The sequence below is a fragment of the Passer domesticus genome, chromosome 6 (genome assembly GCF_036417665.1).
Source record: "Passer domesticus isolate bPasDom1 chromosome 6, bPasDom1.hap1, whole genome shotgun sequence".
NCBI classification, from domain to species: Eukaryota; Metazoa; Chordata; class Aves; order Passeriformes; family Passeridae; genus Passer; species Passer domesticus.
In genome coordinates, this window is record NC_087479.1 from 46,482,601 (window position 1) to 46,503,869 (window position 21,269).

The 21,269-nt window shown below is 40.8% G+C and overlaps 1 protein-coding gene across 12 annotated transcripts in view; it reads left to right on the forward strand.

The window, feature by feature from the left end:
- BRSK2 (BR serine/threonine kinase 2) overlaps window positions 1-21,269 on the forward strand; it is a 304,717-nt gene that overhangs the window by 248,452 nt on the left and 34,996 nt on the right. For 7 of the 12 annotated variants that reach the window (XM_064425188.1, XM_064425191.1, XM_064425192.1 and 4 more), the window contains exons 10-15: window positions 359-523; window positions 1,269-1,366; window positions 6,343-6,493; window positions 10,286-10,351; window positions 14,322-14,345; window positions 20,201-20,261. In XM_064425188.1, the coding sequence (XP_064281258.1) occupies window positions 359-523; window positions 1,269-1,366; window positions 6,343-6,493; window positions 10,286-10,351; window positions 14,322-14,345; window positions 20,201-20,261 (565 nt within the window). The remainder of the gene's footprint in view (window positions 1-358; window positions 524-1,268; window positions 1,367-6,342; window positions 6,494-10,285; window positions 10,352-14,321; window positions 14,346-20,200; window positions 20,262-21,269) is intronic. The other 5 variants (XM_064425190.1, XM_064425193.1, XM_064425196.1 and 2 more) reach the window with 2 other exon arrangements.

Genomic DNA, 21,269 nt, shown 5'->3' on the forward strand with positions numbered 1-21,269 from the left:
ACAACATCTCTACAAACATGTAGTGTTTTATAAATGTTTGGCATTAGGATGCTGAACAGCTGCTTCTATTACAAGGGCACTGGTAAGTGAAGTTCCTGTTGCCTTGCTGACTGAACACAGACATTTCTCATTAAAGACCCAAATCCACAACCTGCTGGTCAGTCTTAGCCTTCATGACAGTTTCTTATGAGAATAATATCTGTCTGGTTGGAAGCTCTGGTCTCTCAGTGGGAATTTAGCAAGCTGTTTCCATCTGTTGCTGCAGGCTGTGTTTCAGAGTATGGGTTCATTTGTGACTCATGTTTCTTTTCTCTCCTTTCCCTCCCCCTTTCTCTCTCTCATCTTCTTTCCTCTGCAGAGGGGGTAAGAATGAGCCAGAACCAGAGCAACCAATCCCTCGAAAGGTGCAGATTCGTTCTCTGCCTTCCTTGGAGGATATTGATCCAGACGTGTTAGATAGCATGCACTCGTTAGGCTGCTTCCGTGACCGAAATAAACTCTTACAGGACTTGTTGTCGGAAGAGTAAGCACTTGCTCAGTCTTCATATCAGTTGGGTGTCCAGGGGCTGGGATGCTTATGAACCTGGGGAGAGGTAGAGAGCACTTTAACTGATGTCTCTCTCTGAATGACTGGTAAAAACTTCTGGATGACTGGTAAAAATAAGCCCCCTCTGGCTGCTCATTTGCTGGTGAGGTGCTGGGGGCAAGCACTGAGCCTTTCTTGCTCCACGGGTCAGAAGCCTGACCAGCAACGGAGCCACTGTGCTATTTCTGCCCTAGCTGCCAGGCCAGGTCACTTCATTAAAACATGGGCTGCACAGTCTACATGGGGAGGTTTCATTGCTGATGTTTGTGTTGGATCTGCCTTTGTTGCCAAATTTTTATTTATTTTAAACTTATGCCTAAGAGCTGGTGTATCTCCTGAGATGTTAAGAGGGACAGGTGGTAGAAAGAGCATTAGGGACTCAGGAGGCCTGCATGGCTGCCACTCTTGGCTTGGACTTCCTGGGGACACATAATCTTGACTGTCTGTGCCTCTGTTCTGTGTGTGGAGCTTGGGAATCTTATTTCCTTTCCTCACTAGCTGTTTGTTGGAGACAGCAAGGGTCTCAAAAGCTTTGTGGGTTGTGTATCTAGCTGTCATGTACATGACCACTTCCAACTCATTTAGAATAACTGTGACTGTTTATTTGATGAGAAAGTTTCATGTACATGTTGACCTTTTTTCTTTTCAAATATAAATGGGTTTTTTTTTCTTTTTTTTTCAGAGAAAACCAAGAAAAAATGATTTATTTTCTTCTGCTTGACCGGAAGGAGAGGTATCCTAGTCATGAAGATGAGGATCTTCCCCCTAGAAATGAAATAGGTACTGCAGATATGACCTCAGTCACCATGAACCCATCTGAACTAGTTCCTCTTCACTTTTTTTTTCTTTAATTCTGATTTTATTTTAATTTAAACCCAACCCTAGCATTGCTGTTACCTTCCCAGTGAAATGGTGTACACAGCACTGGTGAGAATCCTCAGCCTGGGGCAGGCAGGTCTGTTCTGTGGTTAAACTAGAAGGCTTTATCTTTCAAGACTTGCCTGTCTCACAGTTCAGAAACATCCAAGTAGATCTTGAATGGGATCTTAAAAAATGAGCTGTGAACCCACAGGCTGACTCTGTGCAGGCAGATGAGGTTTGGCAATATAATCTAGTGGCAGAATTTTCTAATTACAAGTCTCCTTGCAGTGTTGCAGAAAGGCTGCTCATGGACTTCAGTTAGTAAGAAGCTGTGTAGCTGCATCCCTCTGCAGTTATATATGTGCATATTCTCTTCTCTGTAACTCAATACATGCACTCCTGAAAGTATGAATCATATAACTTAACTGTTTTATAGTACATAAATCAAACTCCCATGTTTTTAGACTTGGAAAGATCTTAAAAGCTTAATGCACAATAAGATTATCTATCTTACAAAGCTCTTGTGATGCCACTTTATTCCTATATATTCATTGGTTTTTTTAGGGTGCTGCTGATCACCACTAATCCAGACAACAGGAAAACTGCTCCCCAGGGAGCTAACTATATAAGTGACTCTTGATGTGCAGACAAGTTTAATAAAGGATTAGTCACTTCTAGCAATAATCTGAAACAGAATTTTGCATAGAACTGTAGAGATTTTCAGGTATTGTACTTAAGCACTTTGAAGACTAGAAGCAAAGTGCCCTTTATTTTCACTGGAAAGCCTGGAATCTCACAAGCTTTGAGGGCAGTGCTGTGCTGCACTGCATTTGTTAATGCTTCATTGAATTATTAACCTATCCAAGTTCCAGTCTCCAGGCCCTATAATTTTGCAGAGAAACCTCTTCTACGGGAGAAGAGATGAAAGTTCTTAGTTAACACAGCAATGGAGCTACAGAGAGAGCATGTTAGCAGGGATCCTGATGAAGATGGGTAGTTGTGCCAGCTGCAGGTCCTGTGGTCAAAAGCCCCTTGCTCGGTGCAGTTTGTCATCTAGCACTCTGCTAATCAGCTTTTGACTCAAACAGATTATCCTGCCATGTAAGGACAGCATCAACTTGTTTTAGAAATGCTTTTGTCATACGAAAAGAAATAAGGTGACTCTAGAATCTTTAAACCCAGCATGTAAGTGAATATGTAGCTATGCCTTAAATGCATCTCATACCTCTTCCACATGCTAAAGTATTTTCATGGTTTGAACTGGAATATTATGGTCCACTCTTATAATTTTTGTGCAAGGAGTGAAAATGTTTCCTAACAGGAAAACACTGACTGTATCTATGTGTCTCACCTGTATTTTGAGCATTATTCTTTGAGTGTTTGTATTTCCTCTTCCACAGGGGTTTTCCACGTCCTCTGTCCCCAGCAGTATCTCTGAGAACATGAGGCAAAGTTTAATTAGAAGCAGTCATGTGTCTGATGAATATCTCATCATTAGCCATTAGCAATGGCCTTGCACAAACAAAGAAAAGCAGAGAAGTAACAGTTTAATAATAGCAGCTTGAAGATACCATGATCATGAGAGTTGTGCATTGTCTGAGCTCTTGCCAAAAAAAAAAAAAAAGGCAACTCAGCGTATTTTGCTTTTTCCTCTTTTTTGGCATATTAAGTCTCAGAAAGGATTGATGCAGGTAAAAATATGGCCAGCTACAGGTTGCTCTTTCTTCTGGTGTCCGTTTGTCTGTTTCAGCTGTATGAAGTTTCTTCCAAGAGCCAAGGAAGGGCCACTTCCAACATTTTTCACATGCAGCTCCATTTTCTTTACTTGAAAACATAGGAATGAGAAACTTCTCAGTATAAGAAATGAATGTCAACTAATGTCTCCTTGAGAAAAAGGATTTTGTGGGATGAAATTTCTTAATAACAAAAGATTGGGCCATAATAGATATAGAAGATAGAGATGCCTCATCCAAACTCAGAAGGTGAATCTTTATTTCCCACCTTCTGTGAGAAGGCAGATTTATAATTGGATCATTACCTATATGATTCTATCTTCATATGTAAAAATCCTTAGGAAGAGCTATGCTTCTCTGATATTAAATAAAAGGAAAATGCATCCCTATACTGTTACTGGACTATGACTTGATTTTTTTCACCTTGTCCAGAGAGTTAAAGAAAAGAAGGGCAAATACTGGAGATTTTCCTGTTTTTAATTCCTGGGCTTGTGCAAAATCTTCTACAGCTTTTGTATGACACCACTTTAGTCATGTTGGCAGGAAGAGTGCGTATATAACTAATTCTTTAGTACCTTTAGACTTGACAGTGATGGTGCCCTGTCATTTTTTAATCAGACCTTTCTAAAAAGTATGTACAATACTTGCTACTCTCAGCCATGTATACTGTAGGATTGTAGCCGATTTTAAATAGGCATCAAATACCTTTATTAGAAGCTCAACCACATTAATGCAAGCTTTGGATGTATTTTCCATCCAACCTTTGTGAATTGCTGTTCCTGAATTTATAGGTGCATTTCACCACCTGCTCTTTTTGCTTATTGTTTGTCTTTGATAACTTAAAATATAGATTAGAAATCAATTTATTTCAGCATCTTAAGCAGCAAGGGCTGATGCAAAAGAATCATTTAGCTTGTTAGCGATATCCTTCTCCTCCTCAATTTTCTGTTGATTCCCTCATGGCCCCTCTGGCTAATGTCCTTCTCTCAGGTTTTCTCTTCCTGATGGCTGTACAAAAGACTGTCATTCAAGTTTTTAGCTAATTCTTCTCCAGATTTCTTCTTTGCTGTCTTTTAAAGTCCAGCTCTTAAGAAAATGGCATGTCACTTTTGTAAATGTCACTTGACTGAGTTTCCATTTCTGTTTTGAACATTCATGGATCAAATTGACTTTTAAAAGATCTGTTCATAAAATATTTTTCTTGTCTTTTTCTCTTTATTAACTTCTCTTGTTTGAGCTTATTCATCACCATTCTTTTGACATTTGATGCTTTCTTCATCTTCCTTCTTCCTTTCTTTTAAACTGCACTGTTTTACTTTCTTTTTGTCTGATATTCTGCTACAAAACTTGTATCTGTTTTGTGTTATATATACACTGAACATCATTGTTGTCTTACTATGCTGTAGATACACTCCTAAACCACCAGTTGTTCTGTAGCATGAATTCTTTCTCATATTTTGAACTTGCTTGAAGAAGCAGGAGTTTGAAATATCTAAACCTTGTCCCAGCTTACTTTTGACCACTTACACGTATGCAGCTGAAGTCACACAGTATGAATGCTTTATTTGGTTTATCTCCTTTGTTTTTCTGTCAGCTTTATGCACTCTTTTTTTTTTCTTATCTGGAAGTGATTGCCTGTACCATTTTCTACCATCTTTTTATTGCTGGATAGAGTTTGAAATGGAGTGAGATACAATTGCGCTTTTTATCTAATTAATTTTTAAGCGGAATATTATTACTGCTAACACAAAGAATACTTGGGTTATACTGTAATGGGGTCAGTTGTTATCACTAATCCACTTGCATTAGCTTATGCTCATTGTTTCAAGGATAAGCTCTGCCTCAAAGAGATCTTGTTCTAAAAAACATGATGTTAGAGAAGGAACGAGTACATGGTAGGTGTGAAGAGGGCAGGATAATAAAGAGCAGGCAGTAGAGGTATGATTGTCAAGTGTGGTATTTCTGGTTTTGCACAGGGATCCTGGCAGAAGAAGAAGCCTTAAGAACTGGGCACTGTGAGTTTCGTTCTGACAGCAGGGATGAAGGATGCCTTCTTTTACAAGTGGCCACTCCCCACTAAAATTTAAAACCTGTCTATAAATAGAGTCAGGGAACTGAAATAGCCCAACCAAAGGAAATAAAATCCTTCTGTATTTTTTTCTGCCTTTCTCCTTTATACTGTTTCCATGCCATGTCCAGTGTTAGCTATAAAATGTCTCAGCAGGTCTGTATTTGGGTCTCTGCCTCACCAGGAAGGTGTGGATGATTTGGCAAGTCACCTTCTGCAATGCATTTTGGTATCTAAAGACTCTTCTCAGAACAATTTAAAGGCTTCTCAGAACCAACATCTTTAGGAATGAATTGCCTTTAAATATCTCTTATATATCTTTATATATTTTAATATATCTTTAAATATTTCTTATACCTCAGTTTTCACTCTGCAAAGCTAAAGTAGCACTTTGATACCTTATAGAATTGTTACACAATAAAGTGTGTATAGCATTTCATTTACTATGGCAGTAAAAGCTGTATGGCATGGTTCGCATTGAAAGATTTGTCTCAGGTAGACAAGCATGTTTAATTTGTAATGCTTCTGAAGGAGGAAAAATATAAATCAGCAGGAAAAACCTGAAATCTAATCTTAAAGATGCAACAAAAAGGGTATTCTTTCAGAGCAGAATGTAATTCTGAATTTAGAGTGTACTCCTGTCCCTGTGTCACATTTAATCTGGCTGGCAGGGATGTGGAAGGCAAGCTCTAGTAACCTGGGTACATACACAGGATCCCTAGATGGCTCATGCTCTGCCTAACAGCTTGTGCTATAGCCCATGCTGTCACCTTGTATCATCCTGTTATTACTGTTATCAGCTTTGTAAGCTAATTTCTGCAAGCTGTGGTATAGTTCTACCTCTATTTTGCAGTGCTCATAATACCTTCAGGGCAGTGGCAGGGCTCCTTCTCTCTGCAGGTGGATTGCAAGCTACGTCTTAATGCTTGCAAATTTGGAACAAGGGAGAGACTACAAATGTCCACCCCTCCATCATGAGGAGATCTGTCTTTGTAGGGGAGGTGTGAGAGTGAAATTGTTGAGAGAGGATTTAACCCACCTGCGTGAGGTAAGTCCCAGCTGGATTGAGCTGACAGCGTTTTCCTTCCTGTCAGATCCCCCCAGGAAGCGTGTGGACTCCCCAATGCTGAACAGGCACGGGAAGCGGCGGCCGGAGAGGAAGTCCATGGAGGTTCTCAGCGTGACAGATGGAGGATCCCCAGTTCCTGCTCGCAGAGCTATTGAAATGGCACAGCATGGACAGAGGTGGGTCTGTGCTTCACCCAGGAGCCCTGCCTGCCTGGCTCTGCTCCCCCACTTTGTGTTACACAGAGGAGCTGTGGGGCTTTTCTGTTCGCACCAGCACTCATTACACCTTCCAGTCAAGTCTGCAACATGATCTGGCAGCCAGCAGTGCTTGTGCACACAGGACCAGAAGTCCTGCCAGGGCCTTAAGGGTTCTGTTTGCTTGCAGCTATTCCTCAGGAAGCCACCATGTCCTCTGAAATGGGCAAGACCCATTTCACCTCTCTTTAATTGTTGAGGACATGGGCATGCAGTCTAAGCTTGCAATACAGGCTGACTGGGCAATGGGAACACGTAAAGGCTTTGGGAGATCTCAGACATGTGTCCTGTCAAACAGGATAAATTGCCTTCTGCTTGTTCTTCTCTGTCTCCAGAGCCTACAACAGTAATCTAGGTGACTATCTGGGATTAGGTTCCTAGTTTTTGGGCACCTGAAGTTAAATGAACACCATGCTCCATGTCATCAAAACAACTTGAATCTGAAAAGCCCTGTCCAGGCATCTTGTAGATGCCTCCAAAATGTGCCGTCAGAGCCAGAATGCATCTGAAATGGCACATAAATCACCACTTGCTTATAAAGTGATGGAATATGTATAATTTTCCTCTTTTCTATCAAAGAAAGTGTCAGTCTTGTGGAGAAACAGCAGAGGAAAATGGTGTCCTCCTCAAGGCAAGTTCTGGGAGAGTAAGTGAACTGTGGAAATTCACTTATGTGAACCATGGAAGTTGCTTCCTCAGTCCCTATGACTAACTTAAGGGAAGCACATGCATTTGGTTTCGCACTTGCATTAATCAATCAATATAAAAGAACGCTTCCCATATATGAATGGTGATGGTAATGATGCTGCTGTGCCTTCTGTTTCAGTTTTGACATAATTTTTTATTTGTTCAGCTCTTAAGATCTGTAAAAAAAAAAAAAAAAGCCTGCTGTGCCCAGAAGCTCCCTTTGCTGACTGAGAACTGGGAGAAGAAGATTAAATAATTTCATAGATATTCCAGAGGCCCCTAGAATTGCTGGAAACTTCTCCTGGCAATTGTTACAGTTCTATCTGTAGTGAAGAAAGAGTGGTGATTTCTGGAATCTGCTAGGACTTATTTCAGACTGGATATGTGACCTTGAGACTGCCATAAAGACTTCTTGACATATTGTAGGTTGGAAACCTGTCTCAAATGCGTGATTTGATGTGAGGTGTGGGTGAAGGAAGTGTTAAGGACAGGGTGTGCTCAGTGTTCCTAACAGGCCTCAAAGGAGTAAAGATGTGACTTCTTGTTCCACCTGCAGTGTTTACTCTGCTGCTGGGAGATGCATGGGACATGAAGCTTCCAGACCCAGGCAGAGGCAAATCACTTCTCCCCACCACAAAGCTCCTTCACAGGGAGTGTCCAACTGAATGGAACAATGAGGAGGCGTTAAATTGACCACAGCATTCTCTGAGAGCTGAAACCTTTTCTTCCAGCTCTGAACTTTGAATTTGGGTTCAGAAGCCTGCAGAGGCAAAGCTGTGTCTTGCTATCCATAGTATTTCTTTTGCCTTTAAATGTCTCACTGGATTCTGCACACGAGGAAACAGTTGAAGTCAAAAGGTCTGGGATGAGATATATCCAGGCTGAATATCAGTGAAGAAGGGCTGTAGCTTAAGGAGGAAGCAAAACCTGCAGGCACAAAAGAGATATGGGGCAATGCATATGACAGGTCAGGAATGGACATAAAAGTGTGATTAAGGGTGGAGAAGGGGATGTAATAACACCATGATTGATGATGATGGGCATGGTAGTGCTTGTTTTCGAAGGGGTTAAAGGGAAGATGTTATTTTACTCCACGTGTGAGCTTCCATAATTCATCCCATGCACATGCAGAGATGACAGCGGCACATTTCGTGTTGCTGGCAGCACAGTCGTTTATAACACGAACTGGCTTCATTAACGAACCCCACTGCATGGAGAGTGTCTGGGGACAATGCATTGCTGATGGGGCACCATCTGTCAGAACCCTCAGTAACAAAGTGGCAAGTGCCTTCCACCAAGAGTGCGGATTTTTAATGGCTAGTTGCATGTTATATTCCATGAAATGACCCACTGACAGTGGATTTTGCAGCAGTAGGGTATAGATCTCCAAGGCGTATGCTTTTTTTAAGAATTACTTTTTTTTTGATCTCAAGTTACAGCTGTTCAGTGCTTTTTATCCTACAATACTAAGAAGATTGGCCATGGAATCAGGTCTCCTGTTTAGACACGGATGACTTGTGTAAACATCTGGAGACACAGTGCCATTGCTTCTTCCTTGAGCTGGCAAAGACACACTTCTAACCAGTGGGCAAAACACACCCAAGTGTCTTGATTTATTCCTACTGTCCTCTTTCCCAGTAGTAAACAGATGTTTGCTTGCATAAAGAGAATTTATGTTACAACCTCAGGTTTACATGTCTGTATCATGATCTGTGCTTTTGGTAACCATGTGGGGGCCCTACAAGTGCCTGGTCTTGGCTTGTTTAGGGCATATCTTTCCACTGAAATTTAAAACTTGGCAGCCTCCAGCCTCCAGGCTGAGACAGTATTAAGTGAAAAACATAATCCTTCAGTGACTTGGTTTTGAATAATGGACAAGGAAAACTCGCACAAAAGCTGCTTGTGGAGCTTATAGGCTCCTTGAAATGCTTGAGCCGACCTCTCCAGGTGTTCTTCAATGGATCTTTGTGAATGGCAAAGTTGGTTTGCACAAACTCTAGACCTTCTAAAACTGGTGACTAAGTTTTCGTAATTCTTGGGCTTCCTTGCTAAACCCACTAAACTGGGTTCATAATTATATCTTAATTATTTCTGCTGTTCTGGTATCCCCACCTCTCAGACTATCTGATATGTCATTGAAATGTCAAAAGAAAAGAAGTAGGTTCTGAGCTTAGTTTAACATTAGCTAATTTGTCCCTTGTGCTACAATCACACAGACTAGGAAGAATTCCACGGGAGCTAGAATCCAGCAGGGATATGGCAGAAATTTTCAGCAGCTTTGCTGTGAGAGTCCAAAAACCATTCTAAAATGGGCTTCATTAACTATTAATTTTCTTCTAGTTTTTGAAGTGGAAAGCTTGCATGAGAGATCAGCTAACATTAGGAAGCAGTGTTCTGTGAAACAGTGAAGCATATCACCAGTGAAATATATTACAGAGAGCTGCCCTTTTAGCAAAACACAGGGAATTGCACTTCTAAGCTGCAGGGATTGAGACCCAAGATGAGAAAGAAGGGCATTTCTCTATACACTGAGTATAGGGAAGAGGGTTGGGAGTTAAATGGTAATGGACCCTACAAATTAGAATACAAAATGGATTACTGTTCCTCTAAGAGGCTCTATGGTCTGATTTTAACTTTTTCTGAGAGCATGCTTAATGTTGAGGTCCTCTGGAAAAGTCGTGAGTAATGAATGCTTTGCAATTAATGCTTCAGGTGTGTTCTGTTTTCCCTGGACACTGTGACAAAGTAGGTAGTACCTGGGTTTTAAATTGAATAAAGGAGAGCAGGGTTTACAGGTATGCATGGGGGAAGTCATCTTAGACCTCAGAAGTCAGGGGAAGATAATGAACTTGAGCACTGTGTAGGTGTGAGCCATGATTGTAAAGTAAAAGAAAGGTTTTTCAGAGCATTGCTTAAAAAGGGGAGGATGGGATGGGGGACTGGGTGTCCAGCATTGCTACAGGTGACTCTCTTTTATAAAAATGTCCACACTAGTAACTGTGTTTTCTCGCTTTGTTCCTGCCATAGTAAAACAATGTTCAGTAAAAGCCTGGATATCTCTGAAGCCAATCCCAAATTCAACAAAGAAGAAAGGTATAAACACTGACAATATGTTCCTCTCCTCTACCTCACTGCTGAGACCTTAAAGATGCAGTACTTACCTTCTCTGTGTGGGGACAGAGCTGTTCTCTCTTTCCTCTTGAGAGAGAAGCAAAGAGGGTGGGATATTTACAGCTCCACACTATGTATGTTTTTGTACAGTACCATTCATTTGAGGCTATCCCCAATGCAGCCTTGGACTGTACCAATGATTTCCCCACTAAAATTTCATCCTACTGCTATTTCTGGTTCAGTTCTGCCACGAGTAGAAGTTCTGCCCAGGGTAGAAGATGTATTTGCTTAAAACTTCTTTGGGAAGGATAAAACACTGGGAAAGCCCAGAATGCTCCACTCTGAGCATTAGAAACAGCAGCACAACTGAGTGAGTGACAACGGTGGTAGGAAACTTTGTAAATTCACTCTGATAGACAAAACATTAAGGACTTCTGGTAAGAGACAAACTCTTTAAGACTACCCAGAGGACACAGGAGGAAAACATGATTGAAGACAGGGTTTTTGGAGGATGATTCTAATCTAGCAGTTCAAGTGACAGATGCTGAAGAACAACAGAAAGGGTAACTCCCAGCTCTCAGCAGAGGCACAATGGAAGACAGGTAGGCCACCACATTTACAGGCTTTAAGTGGACTTATGTGGGTCCATGAACACAAAAAAAAAGTTCATACTTTTGCGAAGGTTTTTAGTGTACATGTTGTTTCTAAAATTTTGGTCTCAAAGGAAGAGGATTTTTCTCTGTGTTGAAAACTGGCATCCCAAAGGATAACTTTTTATCAAAATGTAATCCTTACAAATTTTGGACAAACACTAAGCTTACCAAAGGTTACAAGTGTGGCATATGATTCAAAAAGGGAGAAGCAACGGCTTCCTTAAAGGAACCAATGGACTTCACAAACCATTCTTATTTCCATTTCCCCTTTTCATAGAAATATTTCTGTATAGAGATAAAGGTGGCCTTTAAGCCTCAGGAGATTTGCAGGATGTGTGAGGGACTGTTTTGGCCTTTTTGCAGTCTGAGACAGTCTTCTGTGGTCAGTGTTTCAAGTCCTCAGCCTGCCACAGTGAGGAACATCATGCATCTGCAGGAGAGACTGTGCCTCATGTGCTGTGTAAAGCACCCTCTCTAAGATGCCAAATACCAACAAGCATTGGATTGGACCTGAACTGCTGGCAACCTTGTAGTTCCACAGCCATGAAGAAGTAGTGGTTATACAGCCTTTAGTGGCTGGGCTTTCCTGGACTGTTAGCATAGACATGGAAACTCCTGTTCCTTTCTCTGATACTCCCTCTATGTAAGTTCTGCTCTTGAACATGTGGCACTTCTTGCATTAAAAGTTAGTTTAAGGTTACTCCAAAGAAGATCTTTTTCATAGTAATTAGGAATCAGATCCAGTAAAAGAGGTGCAGAGATTTTATCTGTGACACGAGAGGAGTTTTTCAGCAGATGTTCTGAGCACCATTCCTTGTCCCACTGTCCTTCTCTGGCAGCTGCTACAACTGTGTTAGGAGCAGAAGAAATGACACTTCTGTATCTTCTGTGTGAATTTCTTAAATCCACATGGGCATTTTGTGCTCCCTCTCAAAGGTGGTGTTTTTCAGAAAACAGGAGGAGAAGGTTAGAGCACTGCATGAGGATCACCCACAGTTCTTCTCATTCAAGGACCAGGCTGAATTTCTGAGGATCACATTCACTGTGACCTTACCTCCTTCCCACTTCTAAGAGTTCAAATGAAGGACCTCAGTGGTGGGAATGTGATAGAACCTGGATTCTAAATCTATGCACAACCACGTGAAAGGAAGGGATAGGCAGCAAAGAGGACCCCAGCAAAATGGGGTCACATAAATCAGGATGGCCATTAAATTTTTGTTCAGTGTTTAATTGTCCAATTTTATGATACCTTTTTTAAAGGAATACTGCATCTTTAAGGGTCCCTTCCCTCTAGATGCACATGGTTGTCTTAGTAGCTGAGGCCACTGTCCCTTTCTTTTTCTTTTTCTTTCTGACTTTCTTTCACCCCCTCTTTCAGTGCTTCTCTTCTTCTGTATCTGGGTTGCTGCAGCTCCGTAGTTCACTTGCTTCAGTATTATAGGGAATGCACATGTCTGCGCTTCTGGGTCTATTGTGTCCTGGGATTGTTCATTTTTTTTAAACCTCATTTCCCCTTTCCTTTACCCTATTGTCAATTTGCTTTCCATTCTCTTTGTTAACCTCTTCAGTGCCTTCCCTGTTGGGAAAATGACTTGAAAGAAACATTATTGAACCTTCTTGCACCCATTCTATTTACATTTGACTATTCTGCATGTGTGAATATGGGTGTATTTTCTGTATAAATATACACACAGGTTCCAGTATATACAATGGGTGTCAATTTGCTCTTCTCAGTTACATCACCGTAGATAGATTGGTACAGGTACAATTGAGGACAGCATTTGTTCCTAAATATATACATATGTTTGTGTGTATATATATATTAATTAGATCTTACCCAAATTTGCACTCCACAGGCTGAAATATAAATGGAGTGTCACTCAAACACATGAAAAAGAACTTACTGTAATGCTTCTTTCCACTTCTCTATCAATGCATAGCACAACAGCTTTTTTGTCCTATTCTGACTGCGTTTTCATTTTAACTGTTCTCAAAACTGCCTTGGTGGCTCAGCCCAGCACTTGCAATGTTGATGTAACTGGAGGCATGGTTAGTTGCACTGAGCAGTAAACTGTGAAATCTACTGGGCATATATTAAATTTGGCATTTCTGTCTTGTGGCGAATGGATTTTCCTCACCCAGCCAGAGGTAGCTCTGGCAGCTTGGGAGCCTCTTATTGAAAATGGAGAGAATGAGAGAGAGAAAGTGACAGAGAGGAAAAAGTGTTGCATCCAACTTGAAAATAATTTGGCTTAATAACACCAAACCGTTTTTTTATTTCTAATCTAATCTTTGTTAATGTGAAAATGTGGTGACATTTTCCTGAGTTTGCTCACCTGCACCCCTGAAAACTTAATAACCTGACTATTCCATTTCCATTTTGAATGCCTTGGTTAGTAGATAAAAATTAAGAATACTGATGTCTTCAATTGTCACTAGCCTTCAGAGTCAACATGCCAGAGATTCAGTCTGCTTTTAGAACTGCTTTTTCAGACTCTTTTCAGCACAGCATTGATTTATTCTCCATTCACATTTGAAAGATTTCCTTTGCAACCTACAAGACGCAGAGACTGAATTTATTTTAAATGAAAAATGAGATCCTGGAGCACAAGATGGCATCCACAGAGATAAGTGCTGGGTTGCTGAGCTGGTATGTTCTAGCTGATCTGAATTCCTGACTATAAGACCATCATGACTAATAAGGCAGTATCGAAGCAGATTCACAGCTTGAGCTACAATCTTGTACCCTGGGCTCCCAAGCTGGCTCAGAAATGCATGCTTTAATAACCAATACATTTCACAGTTCATTTGTGGCAAAAAAAGAGTACTTCTTACCAGGCCAGCTTGGGGGACAGAGGGACACTGCACTGAACAAACTGGGGACAAAAAGAACAATTTCCTGGATAACAGTGTGATATAACTGTGCCTTATGTAAGAGGCAGAGAAGAAATGCAGCATGAGGTATGAACCCCATTGCTCTGCTGACCGCTTTAATTGGGATTTGGCTGGGAATTTTTTTTTTTTGCAGCCTTAGTATGTGCCTCTCCATATTCCCCAGTGCCAAAGTTGGATGTGTCTGCAATATGTGAGTGGGACAAAAGCTGTTTTCTGGTCAATTAAACTGTCCCCCTAGTGTTCCTGGTCTCTGGAAAGACTTAGGCACCGGTGGCAATGATTATGACCGTTCAGTTCTCCGAACAGTATTTCACTCTGCTTTTCCTACTCTTCTCTCCACCTGCCTCCACACCCCTCTCTCCTTCTTTCTCTCTCTCCCTCTCTCTTTATTTTCCCTTTCCGAGGATGGCGAGTGCTGATCCATTGGGGTAAGCTCTAGTTTTGGATTATTCCTCTTGTGGGACCTGTTGTAACTTTGTAGAGGAACTTTTCATTTGCAATTTCCAAACACAGCACGGGTTGATACGCTTCAGTGACTGAGGTTTTACAGCAGGGAGAGAGAGAGAGAGACGTGGGAAGAAGCATTTTTGGTGCTTTTGTGTGTGTTTGTGTGCTTTTATGTTGGAGTCACACTCCATATAATTTACTTTTGGGTTCTTTTTTTGTTCTCTTATTTGTCCCTCTATTTCAATGTCTGTGGGCACAGAAAACTATCCTCAGACACTGTGCAGATACCAGACACCTTCTGAGAAAGAAACCCGTTCTCTGTTTAGCACTTTTGTATCTGTTTGGTATTTTCCAGTTAATTTGGATCCTAATTTATCCAGTTTTCTTCTTTTTCTTTTTCTTTTTCTTTTTTTTTTAATGAAACTGAATCCCATCTGTGTTATTAAAAAAATGCTGGGTATTCCCTCTCTTTTTAGAATATGTTTTCTTAAGAGGTGAACAGATGGCCCTAGAGACAGATATACCTTCAAAGCTCTGTATTTTCAATAAAGGCAGTATAGGTACAGCTAAGAATGCAATCATGCTTCAAATTAAAGTTCCATTTATAAATACTTAAGAGAAGGAGAATATTACATTAATAAATTATTTAATAAAACCATTGTAATAGATCATTACAGACTACAGTAAAAACTTCATGAGAGGGTACACATTGAGAAAGCTAATTAGCACCGGTAGCATTTACTTCTCATGTTTGCAGCATGCTTCAATATCTGTTAATTCTTTCTAAACTATTTATAGATGGAACTTTAGCATAATTGGCCAATTAAGGAGGGTGGTGCTGTTCAACATCACCATATGTATGGGCTGAAAAGAAGAAGAGGTGTGTTACCAACACCTGCACTTCTTCCTCTGCACTCTCTGTAAGGCTTCATCTTACAAGTGGTTGTTACCATGAGCAGACCTTCTGACTCAAGCATGAATATTCCCAGTAAGAGCTGTCACAGTGTTATTTGCATGGCTGGGACTGTAAGACAGTGGAACATCCAAGGTATTCTATACATATTCCCTGAATCAGAGGGTGAGGAAGCACAGTTTGTACCTTTCAGACACCCAAAAGTAAGAGTGTTGAAATTTAACACAGCCTGACTGCTCACTTGACTGCTCATTGCATGTTAATTCAGGTCATTGTCAGGGGTCTCATACCCTGAAGTTTCAGTTTAGATTTTATTGGCTTTGAGTGAGCAAGGAAAGAGGAGTATCAAAAAATTCCACCCAGTTCATGCTTGAAGCAAACAAGAGGTTGGCTGGGTATTTTCTGGAATGAGTTTCAAAACCACACATGGAATCAAACCAACTCAAAATTTCTAAGGCATTTCACCCAGGGACACAAGTCTGATGCATCACTGCACGCTGCATGCATGCTGCAGGCTCCCCTTCTTGGAAGCATGGCTCCAGCTTGACCAGCTAAGAGGCTGTATTCAGCATCCTGGTAAAACTGTGCTATGAAAGCAAGTTCTGCTGGGACTGCAACGGGGTACCAAACTTGCCTTGGATTGTAAGAAAAAGTTCTAGGAGATGGTTATTCAAAGAAGAAACAAATGCCAAAAAATGCCAAAAAAATCTGACCTAAATGTTAAATTCATGCTGTGAAGTGTTAAATTCATGCTTTATGTTCTACTGGTGTGTCCCAGGAGGGGCACTGTTTAAAGCATTTGGGAGCAGATCTGAGAGAAGGGTGATGGAGAGGTGCTCTGTACATGTGCTGCATATGCAGTGCAGTTACCAGGCCAGCTGCACTCTCCTGTCTCCTGTTTTTCTCTGTCTGCACCTCAGCAGTGTCGGGCTTCAGCTCTGCACCTCTCAGGAAATTCTGCATTTTCTGAAACCAGCTGGAAACTGGATTCAAGGCCCTCAGTTTCAGAACACTGGTCTGACATTAACTGGGCCTTGCATGACTTCCTCTTGACAGCAGCTGGTTAAAATGAGTATAAAATTACTTTAAAATGAAGGACCTTTCAACTTTGAGACTTTGAATTATCAAATAGATTGAATAAGATATAAAATCATAAGATATAAAATTGTAAGATATAAAATCATCATGGCTACAAACTCCAGCCCACACACACACATTTCGTTTCAGTCCTTTGCCTCTCTCTTTCATAGCTCAGCTGTCTCCAGGTTTTTGTCAGTCTGTGGAATGGGAGGAAATAGCCTGCAATGATCTCAGTGTCCACCTTATGTTTAGAGTGCCCTCTGCATCTTCCCTCTCCTAAACTTTGGGTTTGTCTCCCTTATGATTTAGGATTTTTGAATTCCTCCCTCCAGGCTTGTCAAAACAACTGTGTCACTAAAGAGTCTCTTCTTGGGTCTCTAAATCTGGCAGTTGTGTTTGAGGGAGTGCTCCTTATCTGAGCAACTGCACTGTCTTTCCAGCTTGTATTTTCAGCAACCTTTAGATGACTTCCATTGAGTTAATGCACAAGCACACAAGAATGCAAAACACAGAGCAAAATGAGTCACACAGAAAGTGTTCACAGTTTCCTGGATTGTTGCATTTAGTACTAAGTTATTGGAATAATTATAGATTTAATACTTCCAGTAACATTTGATGCCTGTAAAGACTCTTAGGAGGTTACTCACTAATAAATACGTCTCACTGAATAAATTTATTTCATAGCCATGGAGACGAAATAAATGGATGTCATACCTCTTTGCACACATAAGACGTTAGAGTCTGCCATATTAGTGCTGCCTGTAGGGCCTCAAACTTTCATTTTCTGGTGAGAAGGCTAAAAATTTAAATTCCTATTCTTTTATTACAGCATTTCAGCATAATGCAACGTTTTCATTCCTTTCATTTGGCCCGGTCCCAGTTCTGTCCACCTGACTCTGAGATACAGGAGCAGTGCATGTGATTGGGTTTTTTTACAAACTGAATTACAGCATTGCTTAGCTGAAATGATCTTGATGAGAGGGACAAATCTGTCATGTTTGCTTGTTAGCACTTTTTGTACTGGAGTACAGAACCATGTAGTAGGGCACGGTACTGAGTTTTTATAGCTAGCTTGAGAATCACATCCCATTTGTAAAGGTAAATTATGGGAGATCTGTTAAATTGAGGAAGATCTCCTCAGTCTTGGTGTCATATCCTGTACTACCACTTTCTGGTATAGGAGGAAGTCCTCTGAAAATGTATAGCTCTCTTTTTACCCCAATGCTTAAATTGAACAGAGGCTTTTTAAAATTCTTTCCACTGCTCCTATATACAATTTCCAGTGTGGACAAACTGAAGCTTGCTATAGGGCCTACTTTACTTCTTACATATTTTGCATGTAAATCAGCAGCAGAAATAAATCCTGTTCAATAGCAATCATGTGGATACTGAATGCATTTCTAGGAGGATTTCATACTAACTCTCTCTTATGTCCCCTGCCTCAGGCTCCTAGGCTGGATGAAAGCACAGTACACAACAACTATTTTTCAAATATTGCTTCCAATAAAAAACTGGGATTTGGGAGGTGGGGACTGCCGTATTCTGCCCTACATGTGTGTGATCATTTTTGTAAAAAGATAAGAGGCAATGGGGTTGGGAAGTGAGAATTCAGGACTGTTTGAAAGACCTGATTGCAAAAAGGAAATAGCAGACTGGAACTTTTAAGCAAGTGTCCTGGAATTCAGGTGAGTGTCAGAGAGCATGTTCCCGCCACAATTAAGAGTTGGTGGGAACATCTCCTTTAAGTTGGTGTTTAACTGCATCTCTGGGCACCTGAATGCCTTCCACATTTGTCCAAAATTATCTATAGACTCCTCTTGTAATTCATGGTTTGGAAGAAGCTTTTCCTGATGATTCATGCAAGGAACATTTTAACTAAATGGACTTCCCATCTGCACGACACATCTGTGGTGCAGTCAGCTACTTCACTTATAGGAAAGGCACATACAGTAGTCTTTCAAAAGTGGAGCAGATAGTTCTCCCCTGAAAATTACTTTGCATAAACCTTTGTGAGTGCCCCAGATCTTGATGGTACAAATTTAGGCTTAATCTAGTGCGAAAGAATGCCAAGAGTGAGCCTCTAGTTTTTTTCTGCTGCACTATGATGGGCAGATTACATCAGGGTACAAGAAGAAAACCTATGTGGGAATTTTCTGCATAGAGTGAGTGCTCCAGATTTTCTTGGTGCCAGTTGAGATTTAATCTGGCCAAAAAAAAGTGCTGTGAATGAGCTTCTGGTTTTCACCTACTTAGTGTGATGGACAAACTGCAGTGGCATACAAAGAAAACCATCAGGGCAGAGGATACAAGTAGAGAAAACAGAATTTACCATTGTGTTCAGTTGTAGATTATTCTTTCCTTGGAAATACTTCCTCTTTTGCAGTTCACTTATTTTTAAAGAATTCTCCTACTCAAACTTGTTTAATAGTAAATGTCTAGGAGACCATTTTAGAGACCATTTTTCTGTTTTGTTCTACAACAGCTGAAGAGAGTAAATTGATACAGTTTACGGTCTAAATTTGTTTTATATTCTTATGTATAAGCTGACATCACATATCTGACCTATATAAATTTTTAATATATGTGTGTGTAAACACAGACAGACACATATTAAAACACACACACACTCATCCACTCAGTTTTCTACAAGAATTTCACCTTTTCGTGTTTGTTACCTGAAGGCAAGTAATTGCTTTCATGGCTCTTGTTATAGGTAGGTTATTATAGGTAGGAAACATTGGTTATTTTGCTATACTGACATATTGCTGCATGGTGATTGTTGAATAAATAGGTTCTTAGCCAAATTCTCTCCTGTACAATGTTTCAGCCTTCAAGACAACTTTCTGTTTAAAAAGGATAGAAAGCAGCTGCCTCTGGGGCTCACACATAAGGTGTGGGGTTTTTTTCTGCAGGGCAGCCCTCCTCCTAGGAACTTCCTCTGCTGAAATGTTTGTGCAGTCTGGCCTGTCTGCTCTTCCACCACACTTAGCATAGCACATTTGCACATTTTATTGTCAGCAGCTGACATTTTCCATAGGTGGCCTTTGCTGGAGAGCATAAGACCATTAACAGTCTAGGTGACCTTGTCAGCAGATAGGACAGTTCACTCTCCCTTGACTGGCCTCTTTCTGAGGGCACCTGAACTGTAATTTTGATATTAGTGAAGTCATCAACAAAAGCAGAACTTGTTATCCACAAAGAAGACCTGGCTTGCTTAATTCAGCAGCAAGAATTCTCACTGGAGAGCAAAGATGTGAAATCCATCAGTGAGAAGCTGGAAAGGAATAAGCCAATGCAATCTTTTATTTCAGTGGGAAGTCATGACATAAGGAATGATTGTGTGCTTGAGTCAAGGAGACTTGGGGTTTTAATTATTATCTGGAAGAACTCCCTACCTTTGTGCCTTGTACGCATGGTGCTTTTCCATGTTGCTTGTGACAGAGAAAGTCTCATTTTGTAACCGCCAGCGCTGTGCAAAACAGAATTCTTAGCACAAGTTTGAATGTCTTCACCATCCTTTTGAACTGAGCTGTTCAATTTGCACAGAACAGACCTAGTAGCTTCCATGTGCTTGATGACCAAAGAGAAAGTAGCAACTGCCTTAATTGAAAGGGATTATAGTATTCTCCCTGAGCAACAGCATTTCTTTGATTTGGGGTGGAGGGGATAGCTGAAAAATGTGACAGTAATGAAAGGAAAGAAAAGGAAAGAGTTATGTCCTTTTCCAGTGACAGCCTCCCTCCTCCTCCTCACACTTCATGCCTGTGCCTGTGGTGGCTGGTGTTCAGGGTTGTTACTTGTCTGAGTTTTCTGAGGGATGTTTTCCTTGTTGTGTCCATTCAGGTCTCGGTCAATCAGCGGAGCATCGTCTGGGCTCTCCACCAGTCCTCTCAGCAGTCCAAGGGTAAGTGGTGCTGCTTCAAGATCTGTTGGTCCAATCCACTCACATGCTTGATGCTTTTTGACATCTGTTGCGCCAGAGCTGTGGCTCTTAGCTGGGATGTTTTGCTTTTCCTTGGCAGCTTGTAAATTTTCATGGATGGTGAGGGAAATGTTACCTACAAATGCAGGCGGGGAATTTCTCTTACGTGTTCCCTGCACTGTTAGCAGGGGTCTCACTGTGGCCCTGCCCTTTTTCAGTCCCTTAAGCACACAGAATAACATTGCTATGACTAAACACTCCGTAGCCAGCTGAGGTCTGCATATAGCCTGGTGTGAGACCAAATGATCAGGAGCCATTTCACAGCTGCCTTCAATTAGGTCACAGTAAAGCACCAAAGCATGCTGGTTAATTTCTGTTTGCCTCAGAATAGCTCATATTAGGAATTCAGAGAAAATAAATTACGCAAATTTGAGGGCTAGGAAATTTAAAAACAAAGTAAGTTGACTGACTAGGATGAGTAAAGAACATTCAAATCCCTATAAACAAGGTACTTTCACATGCCCTTTTTAAGCATGCAGTCAACTAAATACTGATACTCAGCTAATAGTGATACTCAGCCAGTACGACACATGCTTGATAGTACATTTGTTTTGAAGTTGTAACAGTTTCTAAATGCAATGACAGAGGCCTCTCTCTTCTTGTTAACTTCTTTAGGGATAAAAGCGAGTATTCCTAGTGCTTAAAAAGGCTAAGTCACTTTAAGACTGCAGTGCCTAACAAGAGTCTAGACCTCATCAAAAAGTCTGTTGGGCTGTAATAGTGCATGCTACCTTAATGTCTGGCCCAGAGTCTCTGGAGGATTTCTACATACATCCCATGACTTCATGAGAATAAATTGATATAGTCCATGTCTTAGGGTATGGATACATCCATGGATCTACTCTCAGTTTTATGAAGATAATGTCAATATTCCAAGTATTTGAAATCACAGTTCCACTCTAATATTCTGTGTTATTCTTGTGAATAAAG